At 39.3% G+C, this 14,303-nt stretch overlaps 1 protein-coding gene across 1 annotated transcript in view; it reads left to right on the top strand.

The window, feature by feature from the left end:
• Positions 1-14,303, top strand: part of CDKL5 (cyclin dependent kinase like 5) — a 196,941-nt gene that overhangs the window by 133,454 nt on the left and 49,184 nt on the right. Inside the window, exon 5 of the mRNA XM_012434219.3 lies at positions 10,190-10,326. Coding sequence (XP_012289642.1) covers positions 10,190-10,326 — 137 coding nt within the window. The remainder of the gene's footprint in view (positions 1-10,189; positions 10,327-14,303) is intronic.

Raw genomic sequence — 14,303 nt, 5'->3', positions numbered from 1 at the left:
TCTTCAGCACACATTCCCTAAGTGATGTAAGACACCAGCCCCTATATTTATGAACAGTTTCATCACCCTCACCTCAGAGACTTAGCAGACATTAAATAACAAAAAGGGACTTGCTCCAGGATAGATGCAGCAGTATTTGATGTAACCCATCTCTGATGTGCTACTTATTGGAACACATGCATATCAGCTGGGAACTTTAGCAGTCATTGTATGGGTAGGCTTAAAGGGAAGGTAAAAAAGAACTTTTTGCTTGTTCTGGGGGGACAAAAAAAATCTTGCTTCAAATGGGATACTTGTGGTCTAGCAGGAAGCAGTAGCCCCAGGCCATCCCACTGTGAAACCATTGGAAATGAGCTCTTTGAGCAGTGACTTTGGGTCAACAGGTGGCTGAGAGACAAATGGTGATCTCCTAAAAAGAATAGTTGCAACAGTAGATCAAAGCACAACCTTTGCATGCATGTAAAGGCTTCTGGCTGTGCATTCATCACATTCAGGGCATATTGGCAAGCATCAGTTACAACCAAAAATAATAACTGTCAAATCTTGTAAAAAGTACAATCTAGGCCATGTATGCTGTCATTTTTGTTTGCTTTGAGACAGGATCTCACACTGTCACTCACGCTGGAGTGTAGTGGCGCGATCTTGGCTCACTGCAACCTCCGCTTCCCGGGCTCAAGCGATTCTACAGCGTCAGCCTCCTGAATAGCTGGGATTACAGGCATGCATCACCACACCTAGCTAATTTTTTTGTATTTTATTTGTAGAGACGGGGTTTCGCCGTGTTGCCCAAGCTGGTCTCAAACTGCTGAGCTCAAAGCGATCTGCCCGCCTTGGCCTCCCAAAGTGCTGGGATTACAGGCATGAGCCACCTTTTCCGGCCCCCATTACTTTCTTTTTAAGTAAATACTATGTTCTTCACAATCTCTATCCTATGCATACCAATTCTTAGCTTCAATTATATATTTTTACATGTGTTATGATACCTTTAGAGTGGAAATCTAGTGTATCCATTGAAATTCATTGAGCACTGAGCAAAGTGCTGTGAGAGTTCAGGTGTGGATACTTTCAAGAGTGTATGACCTATTAGGAGAATTAAGACCTGTATAAATAACAATAAAACACAATGGAAAGCAGTTATTGCCTGAATGGAGATACGGAACTTGGATCATTTTGAGGTGAGAGAAACTGTTTCTAGATGTGGTATCGGGAGTACGTGAATAGTCTAGACATGGAAAACATTTGATCTGCCCTTATTTTATTGAACCAACAAAACATTAATCTGCTCTGCCCTCATCTCTTCCAAACCATTATCATTCACCATCCCTCAGAGGCATGCAGCCTTATCACCCACCCCACCTTGTCAATGCCACCTACCTACCGCCTACGCATACTTCTAGAGGGATACTTCCAAAACATTTCTGTGCTAGAACCTGAAGATATATCCAGTTATTCATAAACTTTTTCATTCCAGTCCAGCCCACTTTCCTACTGTTTACACTTCTCCCAGGGAGATAATAGTACTCTCTTTTCTGTCTTTACCCTTTTCCTCCTGCTGGAGTAGTGTCTTGCTTACTGGAAAGAAAGGGTACATGTTTGGTGAACAACTCTTTTGGAATGTGAAGTGTACATAGATAGTCTTATTCAGGTAAGGATGTCTATTCAACCCTTATGTAAACCATTTAATTCTCAATCAGTTTATTATCTTAAATTTTTGCCATTTATAATAAAAAATAGTGTTATGATAACATTGCCTTCATTGTCATGTAGCTCTCATTAATCCCCTTTATTAGTTATTCTCAAAATATTATTTTGATATTATGGCAGTGATTATCTAGATCTAATGTTTAAAAGTCTTGGTGAAGATAATGAAATAATCCTGTAAAAATATTGTTAACTGAAATAGGATCTGCACTTGGTCTGATCCATGTTCAAGTTAATTCAGTACAGATGCTCCTTGACTTGTGATGAGGCCACATCCCAATAAACCCATCATAAGTGGAAAAACTTCTTATGTACAGAATGCTTTGGCTGGGTGTGGTGGCTCACACTTGTAATCGCAGCATTTTGGGAAGCCAAGGCAGGAGGATCACTTGAGCCCAGGAGTTTGAGACCAACCTGGGCAACATGGTGAGACCCTGTCTCTACAAAAAATTTTTTAAAAATTAGGCATTGTGGTGCATGCCTGTAGTCCTAGCTACTCAGTAGGCTGATGTAGGAGGATCGCTTGAGCCCAGAAGGTTGAGGCTACAGTGAGCTGTGATCATGCCACCGCACTCCAGCCTAGGTGACAGAGTGAGACCCTGTCTCAAAAAAAGCCTTTACTACACCCAACTTACCACACAGCCTAGGTTTAGCCTAGCCTCCTTTAAACGTACTCAGAATACTTACATTAGCCTATAATTGGGCAAAATCATATAACAAAGCCTATTTTATAGTAAGGTGTTGAATATCTCGTGTAATTTATTGAATACTGTAGCGAAAGTGAAAACCAGAATGATTTTATGGGTATTCGAAGTATGGTTTCTCCTGAACGCATATGACTTTCACACCATCGTAAAGTCAAAAAATTGAAGTTAAACCATTGTAAGTTGGTGACTATCTATTCTCTCATTGATAACATGGAATATTTTGTGAGAGTACGTGTTAACTTCTGGTAGTTTTAAAATATTATGCTAATATCCTACTTTCTTGTTAAAGTCATATGTTCACAAATTTGTGTAAAATGTTTGTGAAACTATGTTTTGTTAGCCTACTATTTAGTTCAATAAGTCCTTATTATCCCAGGATGATAGATCACTATTTAAAATGGGAACCTAAATTTCATAGTAAATAAAAGTTTATATCGGGGCTTAAAGTGGGTAAAATGAAACTAAAATTATGAAAATAAGTTTATAGTTAACACAATTTAGGTTATAATAGCAATTTAACTAATTTGCTATTTCAAGAAACAATCAAGTGTTAACCTTTTTGGGAGGAAGAGCAGTTTTTACAGTACAATTGTAGGCTAGGCCAATGAATAGCTTCTACAGTAAAGAGGGTCATTAAGAAATATACAAAACGCTTTGTCAGTTTTCTTCCTTTTTTTCTTTTTTTATTCCTATGTGTTTTCTTCTTTTTTAGGGGTGTGTGTGTGTGTGTGTGTGAGAGAGAGAGAGAGAGAGAGACAGACAGACAGACAGACAGAGACAGACAGAGACAGAGAGAGGGTCTTGCTCTGTATCCCAGGATAGAGTACAGTAGCATGGTCATGGCTCAGTGCAGCCTTGAACTCCTGGGCTCAAGCAATCTTTCTGCCTCAGCCTCCCAAAGTAGCTGGGACTACAGGTGCACACCATCACTCCCAGCTAATTTTTTCGTTTTTTGTAGAGATGAGGTCTCACTGTGTTGCTCAGGCTGGTCTTGAACTCCTGGGCTCAAGAGACCCTTCTGCCTCAGCCTCCCGAAGTGCTGGGATTACAGGCATGAGCCACCAAGGCTTGCCTTTTCGAGGTTTTTATTCTCTAATTGTTAGCAGATATAATTCTATCAGATAATTTATCAGTGTCTTTGCCCGTGATTCTCCCTTAAAGACGTTAACACCCTGACTTGGGGATATAGACTCCTGTTAAAAGGGAAGAATGTTTGAGTGATGACAAATTTTTGTCTGAGCTTACTTCATTAGTTAAGTTTTTCTTAGTTTGATGACTTCTGCTCGTTGACACTTCATCATAAATTTGGGGTCTCAGATAATGAGGTTTTTTTTTTTTTTTGAGAGGGAGTTGCACTCTGTCGCCCAGGCTGGAGTGTAGTGGCACCATGTCGGCTCACTGCAACCTCCGTCTCCTGGGTTCAAGCAATTCTCCTGCCTCAGCCTCCCAAGTAGCTGGGATTACAGGTGCCTCCTGCCATGCCCAGCTAATTTTTAAAATATTTTTAGTAGAGATGGGGCTTCACCATGTTTGTCAGGCTGGTCTCGAACTCCTGACCTCAGGTGGTCCGCCCGCCTCAGCCTCCCAAAGTATTGGGATTACAGGCATGAGCCACCACACCCGGCCCAGATGAGTTCTTTAAGATACCCTAAATAATGGTATTATAAGTTTGGCTATTAAGTTCCCACAGAGAAACTTTATCTAGTAAACATCTGACCAACCAGATATCTCCATTGTATTATTAGATTGGTGCAAAAGTAATTGTGGTATTTGCCATTGCACCAACCTAATAGTTCTACTCATTATTTGGATTTTCTGAGAAGGGAAAAAATGACCATAGACCATAAAGATACTAGAGATTATTTAATTAAAAGGCACTTTTCAGACTTTGTATAAATTATAAATTTAGCCCAATTCTTCTGTCCTTCCTATAACTCCCATCTACTACAATGATGTTCAGATGATGTATCACTATTGGATTGTCATTCTCATGCATACACAAGTACAAGTGTCCGCTGTCCTCAGTTTATTAAATAACCCAAGAGTGCTGATTTAGATTACATAGCTTTGGACCAGCAAGAATTCAAAATATTGTCTGTCCAACCTTTACTTTAGGAGAGCCTATTTTATAAAATTTATTTTTAATATACATTTGGACCTTCTTTTTGCTTCCTTAGACTTTTCCATCTTTTCTTAATTGTAAGGTGATGGGGTGAAGAGAGATCCTCTTTACTTGTCACTGGGCCTCTGTGCATGGTAAGGAGGCTGACTCCAGGGAGCTGTACAGTAGTCTACATTTAAGATGAAACTTAGGTTGTGTCTCTGCTTTTATATAAAATAAAATTGCTTGCATTTCATATTCTGCGGCTTAATGTTTTCTATAGAGACCTATTTCCCTCTTGGAATGGACACATTCTCCTTAATTATTAGAAAACATTTAATTGATCACCTGTTCTGTCTTCTAATTTATTTTATTCTTTTTACCCAGACACTAGAAAGCTCTCTACTGATCTCTGGATCAGGAGTATTCTGGTCTCTTATTTTATGTAATGGTACAAAACCAGAGTTCATAATCCGGAGTCCTTAAATTCATGAGCCTGATTTCTGTGTGAAAGAGGCCTTGAAACAAAAAGTCCAACCCTTGATTAAACAAATAATTTAACTGAACTTGAGCATTCTGGCTAGTCATGATTTCACCACACTTCCTTTTCATGTTCACCATGGATCTCTTTCAAACTTCAGGGATTCTTCTAGGATTTGGTGATCATTTTGTGTCTTCTGTGATTTAATAAATTTCTCCTTGCTGTGCTTTTACCTGTTCTTCATCTCTAAAGATTGGAGGGTCCACATCTTTCTTCGTGTGTGTAACAGTAGCACTAGCATTCAAACTTCCTCAGCCACATCGTCTGTCTGTTGATGTCCCTTCTTTAATAAGAGCAACCAGACTCAAATATGGTATCCCCGTGGTTTTGATCAAGAATGGGTTGATTTTTCTTTATCAGTTTATCTGTTTAAAGGTCCATTTGGGGCAGGGGGCTCTTTGGCTATACAAAAATGTCAGGTTTGTGATTTCACAAAGTAGGTTACAGCTATTCCTGGATTTCCTTTCTAAGCCCACAGTTCTTTAAAAATAGATATACAATAGAGTTTCTGCTCATCTTTAGATTTTTCTCTTTTCGTTACTTATCTTTGAATCTCCTTTGCTCCTGTGATCTTTCTTCTTAAGAATTGTTCTCTTTTACTTTAGCAAATCGCTCTTGATTTTTAGGTGTGTTACCTTGCCTTACTGGTAAATTTAGAAGTAGGACAGTTTTTTGTTTTTACTTAACGTCCTTTTCCACCCTGCCATTTTGTCCTCATTCAGTAGGGTTTCTATATATCTGCACACAACTTTGTCAGAGTTGATCCTGTGTTAAGCTAAACTCCCTCAGCGGTAACTGATGACAAGGTGGGTCAGCATGCACATAAGCAGGTATCACATAAAAGTATGGACTCAGGAGGAGTCCTTCCGAATAATCTAGTATAACTCAGCCCCCGTATACAGATGATGGACCTCAGGCCCAAAGTTGCATAGCTTGTTTGTGAATAATTGCGGCTAAAATGCTGACCCAGGATCTTCACTGAGTTTTTCTTCCACCCATACTATGTTGCTTTGCCATTCAGCTAAACAGTAGCATAGTTAGACCTGAACTTGGGTACTGTGACTCACTTTCCAAAACTTACTGTATTGTACTATGCCACCTTTGTCCCTGTATTCTACTCAGACTATGAGGTAGAATGTGACCCTCAGCTCACACACCCTGAGAAAGTTATCCTTCCTAGACTTGGTTTCTTCATTTGTAAACTGGAGCCCAGCCTTGATAAAGAATCCTAGCCTAGTCAAACAATCCACGGGGATTATTTCAACTAGATGGCAGTGATTTTTGTGCTCATTTCAGTGGGCTCTGCTACCCTCTTTTGAAAATGCCTTAATGAATGCTTTTTTGAGGCATTTTGTAATGCCTTAGAAAATGCTTTGCTACTTTGTGTACCTCTGAGAAGAGAAGCTTGTGTAGTTGGAATGTGCCTGCCTTCCCCTCCCCTCCGACCATCATCTGATAATTTAGTTGCACAATTTTCATCATAAAGTGCAGGGCAGGCCAAGAACCTTCAAAGTACTTAGAAAAACAAAATTATAGGATGTACCCAGTACTGAAGAGTGCCCATTTTGCTTGAACTTAGGGAATTAGTTCCACTTCTTGCCTATTCCCATTCTTTGCAATCTTAGTGCTCAAGTGTTTACCTCAACTTTTAATACTATTGCTGGAATAAAGTAGAGAAGCCTTTCTTTCCTAAAACAGCTGCTCAAATGAGGTTGTTTGGACACTACATTCTAGGTAATTTTGTGTGCTTCTTTTTGATGATTCATTATCTTCTCTAACCATTGTTAGGTGGAGTCAATACAGATTTGAATAATGTATGTATAACAAAGCACCCAAGTTCCATGAGGTTTAGGCTCATAATCAATAAGATTTTAATAGATTATTAGATTTCAAAAAGGCAATAGGATTTTTGAGAGATGGAGGCATATGTTTGTTTCTTTTACTGATGAAAAGTTAAGTGGCTTGCCTAAAGTTGCATGGTGTACTGTTAGTTGATTAAAAGGCTGAGCCCAGAATCTAGGTCTCCCTAGTCCTAGTCCACTGTTCTTCTACTAAAACCATTCTGATGTGGCCATTCTGAAGAGGATTTATCCATTAGCAAAGTGAAACTGCCACAAGTTGGTAACAAATATGATGTTGTTTCATTCGCATTTCCAGTACCAAGAATTCACCAAGCATGTGATTAAGGATGATACACCAGCTGTATTTATTTAGTGACTTTGTGGCAACATTTATTTGTACCCAGCTCCAGCATAGCTTCTGGATGCTCTGAATGTTTTATGTCTATTTATGTGTTTGTGTGCATGTATGGGTGTGTGTTCTTGACCCTGAGCACTGTCAGTGTTCTGTATCCTCCGTTGTTTCTAATCACATACTGTAGAAGACACCTAGGGACAGAGGTGAATAGGGGAAAAAAGAAATTCAGTTTCTCTTACTGCCTGATAAGTGGTGCTTGAGGAAATTGGCAGTGCTGTAAGAAAACTGAGAGGGCAAAGTGCCTATTGTTTGCCCTCCCTTGCTGTGGCTGAAGTGAGGAAGAGCTAGTCATGTATAAGAGAGTTTCCTTACGGCCCCAGGTGAAGCATTCATATAGGAAGAATGTATTGATCACCTCTTTTTATGTCAGGTACAGTCCTGGTGTATATTGCTGAACAGAAGAACTGAGTCCTGTCCTCCTTGAGCTCTTGATTTAGCAGGGGTGGCTGCATAGATTGTATACCACTAAGCAAACAAATATATCAAGAAAAATGGTGAGAAGTTCTGTGAAAAAAAGTCCAGAACTGTGACAAGGAATGATGAGGATGGGGGCCTTCTTGCTTTAGTGGTCTGGGAAGGCTCTGGAGGAGTGACATTTAAACTAAAACCTGAAGGAGCGAGCCCTATCAAGAGCCTAGGTAGTAGACTGAGCATTGTAGGCAGAGGGAGCAATTCTGAAGGCCATTAAGGTGGAAAAATCAAGTTTGGGGCTATTTTGGGAACTGAAAAATGGAGGTGAGGGAGGGGGAGAGGGACGTGAGATGGAGATGGAAAGGCAGGCGGGGACCAGGTCATCAGTAATTAGTAGACTTGTCTCTTGTTAAATTAGTCCCTTGTTAGATAATTTGTTTCTTATTTGAGATTGGTGTGTTATTCTGTCTCTTAGAGATAGATGGATTTTAGTTTGATTATCCCAATCTTGAGTAACTCAGAGGGACTATCAGAGAAGCATGTTCCCGATCTTGCTTCTTTAGGAAACTGCTGGCGTTCCCTGGGCTTCAGCAGCTGCAACTACCTTAGCATTCTAATGGTCACAGAACACCACTGCTCTGGCTCAGCCCCAACTTGCAGAACACCTGGACCTTTGTCCCCTCCCAATCCTCCAAGCCACTTTGGAATATCTCCAATTGCATCTCAGACATTCCCCCACTGCCGGGTGGCATCCACTGTCATGCTCTTTCCCTTGTAAGTACCCAGTTCCCTGTTGACCGCCTTGGTGTGAGCCAGGTAATTCACTGATTATGCCACAGTTGGCCTTTCCTACTGCTGGTTCTTGTCTTCTCATAGGCAGTATCTCTCTTGGTCCTAATCTGTGTTCCACAGTTCTCCAATAGCTTTCTGGCTAAAGTAGAATACTTCACTTATGTAATCAGTTCACAAGGAAGTGTTGACTCTGTGCCTCCAGTTTGTTATGGATACTCGGGTGCTACAAAGCCCTTGCTTTTATGTCAGTCCCTTTTCTTTAAACTCAGCTTGAGTGGAGGTTGGGAAAGGAGGCTGGGATAGAAAATAATCTGAGGAAACACTCCTGGCTCTGCATTTAGAATCTTCCCTCTCCCTTTGGCGTCCATTTAGCCTTTTTCCTCCTGTGTGCCTTGCTTAGAGACCCTTTTTTCTAGAGATTGTATTTATTAGACTTTCATGCCCCTATCTTCACACTCCATTTTCTTCCTTCTCACACTGAAAGACAGGTCTGAGCCTGAGGGTCACACAGCTCTCCAGCTGGGATTCTGGCCCTTACCCAAAAGCCTGTGGTCACATGTGTTATCGAATTCATAATTTTTTGACTTTAGAATGGACATGGGGCATGTTATAATACATAGCACCCAGTAATTAAGTAGTATTTCTATAGTGCAACATATGGATGTTCATATTAGATGGGATAAGCAAAGACTGTAAGTAGTCTCATGTCAATTCAGGTGTTACCTCTCAGTGAATTTGCCCCAAACTTAGAAAAAGCTTTCAGTTTTTAGACTGTGTTTTGGATTTTGGAATTGTAGATGAGGGATTATGATCCTGTATCCTGGTACATACATGCAAAAACATGGTAGTTAGGATTTCCAGGCTAAATCTAAAAGTATAATAAAAACTCATTTAAATAGAAATATTTTCATCACTCTCCTGACAATCCATTAGAATTAATACAACTTCTGTCCTTCCTCCATGACCACAGAGGTTATCATGAATGAAGTTGATGGTATGGAAGAGGATCTATTGGTTCAGCATAAATTCTCCATCCCAGAACAGCTACACTACCTGGGATGGACAGATGGACATGCCACAGGGAGGACAGCAGGAACCTGCAGCAGCTGCTGTTCAGAGAGAGGATTAGACATTCTCAGAATTCCCTGAAACTTGGCTGTGACTTGCATTGTAGATACTTGGCGCATGACCTCTGCTCCCTGAGGTGACTCATGCAGCCTGAGGAATAAAATACTCTTTTAGGCCAAAGCTTCAGACCATCCTTAAAAACATCAACTACTACAGATGCTGGTCACATAGAGGTTCCTCTGCACACTGACACTTTTGATTCATTATGGCCCTTTTAATCTTTCTTTCCTAGTATAGAGTGTTAGAGTTCAAATGACAATGGATGCATATCTTGTATCTATAAGTGTGTTTTTACACATACACTGTAGTAAAAGGAGCATAAAAATATATAAGCAGAAAATCAAGTTTGTGCTGATCAAGTAAACTGTTTCTTCTATTATTCTTGATCCTTTCAACCAGAAAACATGTTATTTAATATTTCATTCTGGGACTTCTTATGCAGAAGTACTCAAAGTGGAAGGTGAAATTGGGATGTTTCAGTGTTCTTGGAATTCTTTGAATAGTAGTTTGAAAGTTTTCATTTTACTCTCTTCACCATTGTTTACATTCTAGAAAATGAAGAAGTCAAGGAAACGACTTTACGAGAGCTTAAAATGCTTCGGACTCTCAAGCAGGAAAACATTGTGGAGCTGAAGGAAGCATTTCGTCGGAGGGGAAAGTTGTACTTGGTGTTTGAGTATGTTGAAAAAGTAAGTCATTAATTGCCAATGTGCAGATTTGCCTGATTCTTTTATTTAAGGCTGTTTCTGACATTATTTAAGAAAGTACTGTTATCTAATATTGCTTATCAATGTATTCATAATCTGAGGACTTTAAAAATGAAAGTGTTCATAATTATTAGAAGTTCTGAAATATATTTAAGAATTTTGTACAATTAAACTGTGTAGAGATAATCATAAGTTTAAAAAATATACTGATTTGGCTTCTGAAGTCTTAAACTCTATATTCAACAAGTAATTTTTAGGCTTGATTTAATTAAGCATAAACAAGGCCTCTGAAGGAGACACTGGTAAACTGACAGTGATGGTACAGGCTGGAAGAGGCTGTGTAAGATACCACACTGAATGAGACCCAGGCTGGGGAATGAGTGGGCCCAGGAAGCAGCTTTTGTGAACTGCCAGTGCTTTGGCTTTATCTGAGGGTAGGAGCTGTGCCAGGAGGCCTAAGGTGAGGCTTGAAATGGTAGATGAGACCATGAGTCAGGAATTGCAAGCATGGGAAAAAGAAAGAAAAGCACGCATTGTTTGAGCTGTCTGTGCACTTGCCTTAGCCTGCCTTGAAAAATGGTCACCTTGTTAGTGACAATATTAATAACACGACCTAAGGGCAAATATATGTTACAGTAGTCAATAATATGTGCCTAGAAATTTCTTGGAGAGGGTCCTGGTACAGTGGCTCACACCTTTAATCCCAGCACTTTGGGAGGCTGAGGCAGGCAGATCGTTTGAGACTCAGGAGTTAAAGAATAGCCTGAGCAACATAGTGAGACCCTGTCTCTGGAAAAAAAAAAAAAGAGAAATTTCTTGGGGAGCAGCTGACCTACAGCAGTTATTATGGTCAAGAATTTAAGCAGATAAACACTTTAACAATAGTAGAAGAAACTAGAGCCAGGCAAACTTTTTAGCAGGTTTTCTTGGTGAGTAAATAGGTGGCTCCTACCAATTCCTATGCTATTGTCCAAAGAAGGTTGAAGCGGGAGAGGTTTATGTTTGCTGCAGGTCTATACCCAGGTGCTTGCTATACCATAAATGACAGAGCATCGACATTGTCATAACCAAATGGAAAGCAGTATTGCCAAGGTAACAGACCAGTAATGTGGCTTTGAATGCATTCAGCCTTTACAAATAATTTTTTGAAATAAAAAAAAAAAACATGCAATAATTTCATTGCTAGAAAAACTGGGAAGATGCTAGAAGGTTCTTTGTAGTCTTAAACCACTGCTGTATGTTCCTTTTCCAGAATCTAAGTTTCTTTTTGTGTGTCAATTTATACATTCCTCTAAGGTACCTTCCATACCAAAATAAAACTAAAAGTTGGTTTTTAAAAGAAACCAAATTCTATTAAAAAAAAAGAATTGCTATATTAGAATTCCAGGGGAAACCAGATGTCCTTTATTTTAAAAAATTGTTTTTAGAGATGGGGGTCTCACTGTGTTGCCTAGGCTGGAGTGTAGTGGCTATTTGCAGGTATGATTATAGCACACTGCAGCCTCAAATTCCTGGGCTCAAGCAAATCTCCCACCTCAGCCTCCTGAGTTGCTAGGACTACAGGTGCGCACCACCATGCCTGGCTGCTCTTTATTTTTTCATTATCACAAATAATCATGCAGTTTGCAGTTTTCACTACCAAGTAAGAAAAATTTGACATCTATTTTAGTTTATCTTTTTTATTTCTATTCTTGTGGTTGTTCATTAATAATAATAATTTAGTATAACAAATGGAGAAGTCAGCTCTGTGTATCTGTTTCCTCACTGGGAGAGGCAATTTTGTGTGTCTGCAATCTCCCTGCTGGTAAATGGCTGAACTGCTACTAGAACTGTCTGTCTGTCTGACAGTCAGGCCTAAGATTCTTCTTTTGACCCTGTGGTTCTTAGGTAGAACATGTCTGTCATACTTGCCACATTAGTGTCAGTGCCTTTTAATTAACAGTGAGTCTCAGGAGAGCAAGGAGAAAGTGCTCTAAGGGGTAAGGGGCTGGTAACAGAGGCCTACCATTACAGAGGTTTAAGCCTCTGTAATCCTGGGTCTCTGTGTATACCACCCTCACGTATAAATACAAAGGTAGGGCAGTACAGGACTAGTGTGGCAGCTCTGTTCCACCACACTGAGGTGTGACCCTTGTCCTAAAGGTCAGGATAGAGTTCCAGCTGTCATATCCCCTTGGCCAGGACATAGTTTCATGACCACGCTAGCTGCAAGGCAGAAGGGAAATGTATTCGTTGTTCTGGGCAGCTAGGCCTCCACTTGAAAATTATGGTCCTGTGGAGTAAGGGAAGACTGGATGCTGGAGGACAATATCTCTGCCACTGAGGAATTTAGAATGGAATATGAAACAAGAGATACAATTTGTTTTCTATATTACAAAGCCTTCCTATTCCACTTATGCATTTGGGACTGCCTATAAATTTGTTAATCGAAAAAGGGAATTCAAATGGAGAATCAAAAAACGATGCATACATACTTAAAATGTTTATTTTAATTGGAAATATAAATACTGTAGTATTCATTTACCACACTATAAAGGTAGGGTCAAGGGCTTTTGCATATTGCTCTTCTGAAGTTCTGATTGGTCTTTTTTACATACATCATACCTGTAATGCATCTTTAAAGTAAAGCAAATGCTCAAAAACATCTGCAAAGCAATCTCCGTGCAGAATCCTTCAGTGGACATGCTTGTTCCCACCAGCACCCATCCCTTGCCAGTGTTTTGTAATTGTCTCATATTTGATTAGATGGCAACAAGTTCAGTGGCTTCTCCTTTATTAAGCCTCTGTAGAGTATTCAACTTTGTTTTCTTATCAACAGCAACTCTTTTTTAAACAAAAACATTATTTCATTGGTTTATATGGTATTTAATTATATTAAAATAATAAGTGCATCTATTGTAAATAGACCTGAGAGTAAATACAACTGAGTCTTTATAGGTATACAACTTGACTGGTGGGAACAAAATTGTGAGGCCAAATTAGAGCAATGATTTTCAAACTTTTTGATCTTACGGCCCCTTCACACTCTGAAAATTATTGGGAACCCTAAGAGCTTTTTATTTATGTGTATTTTATCTATTAGTGTTTCTCATATTAGTCATGACTGAGCAATATAAAAATATTAGTTCATTTTAAAATGACAATAAACGTATTGCCTGTTAACATAGGTAAGTTTGTATGTCAGTTATTCTTTAAAGTAAAAAATGGCATTCCACATAAAGCAGCTCGTTCAGCTTGCATCTCAATCTTTCAAGTGCTTTTCCTCAGGGCAACCATTGTACAGATGGCGCATGTGCAGCAGGAGGGCTTTATGTGCAGTCTGCCATTTTATGCAGATTCCAAAAAAAGACATGTACTCAAGAATTGAAATTTAGTCAAAGTAATATTTTGTACTGCTTCATCAAGGATGTCCTTAACTAAAACTTCTGTTTTCTTTTTTAGAGGCAAGTTTTAATTGGATTAAAGAATCCAATGCCTTGATTCATGTTGAGGTGCCAGCAGTTTATCCATTGTTGCTTTGTACCATCAGTGTAAATGCCAACGCAGTGGAAAAGGCAAATGTCATAGTCTATCTTATGAATATAGCTTTGACTTCATGGGCCCTCTGCAAGGTCTGAGATCCCACAGATCCACAGGTCACACTTTGAGAACTGCTGTCCTGGATGGTTGCCTACATACAATAAGCTACGTCTGTGCCATGGGCCTTGTACTTTACAGTGGGAAAGGAGAATGTTTTGTTAATCTGGAAATTCAATAGAGAATGGCTAAGTGGAGTTTCCACATAATAAAAAATTTTGCATGAATTTTGTTTATAATGGTCTCTGTCTCCAAATTAAGGTTTTGAGTATTGAATTGTATGGGGTCTGTGACTTTATTTCAACAGTATTTTCTGGTGGCCTGTTTGATTTTTGTACTAAATGTATTGATCATTTTTAATTTTAGAGATTTTTTTTTCTTTT

Source organism: Aotus nancymaae, unplaced genomic scaffold, assembly GCF_030222135.1.
Source record: "Aotus nancymaae isolate 86718 unplaced genomic scaffold, 86718_ANA_hifiasm-v0.15.2.pri h1tg000058l, whole genome shotgun sequence".
In the NCBI taxonomy this organism is placed as follows: domain Eukaryota; kingdom Metazoa; phylum Chordata; class Mammalia; order Primates; family Aotidae; genus Aotus; species Aotus nancymaae.
The sequence above is the reverse complement of the archived record's forward strand: the minus strand, read 5'-3'. Positions and strand labels throughout refer to the sequence as shown.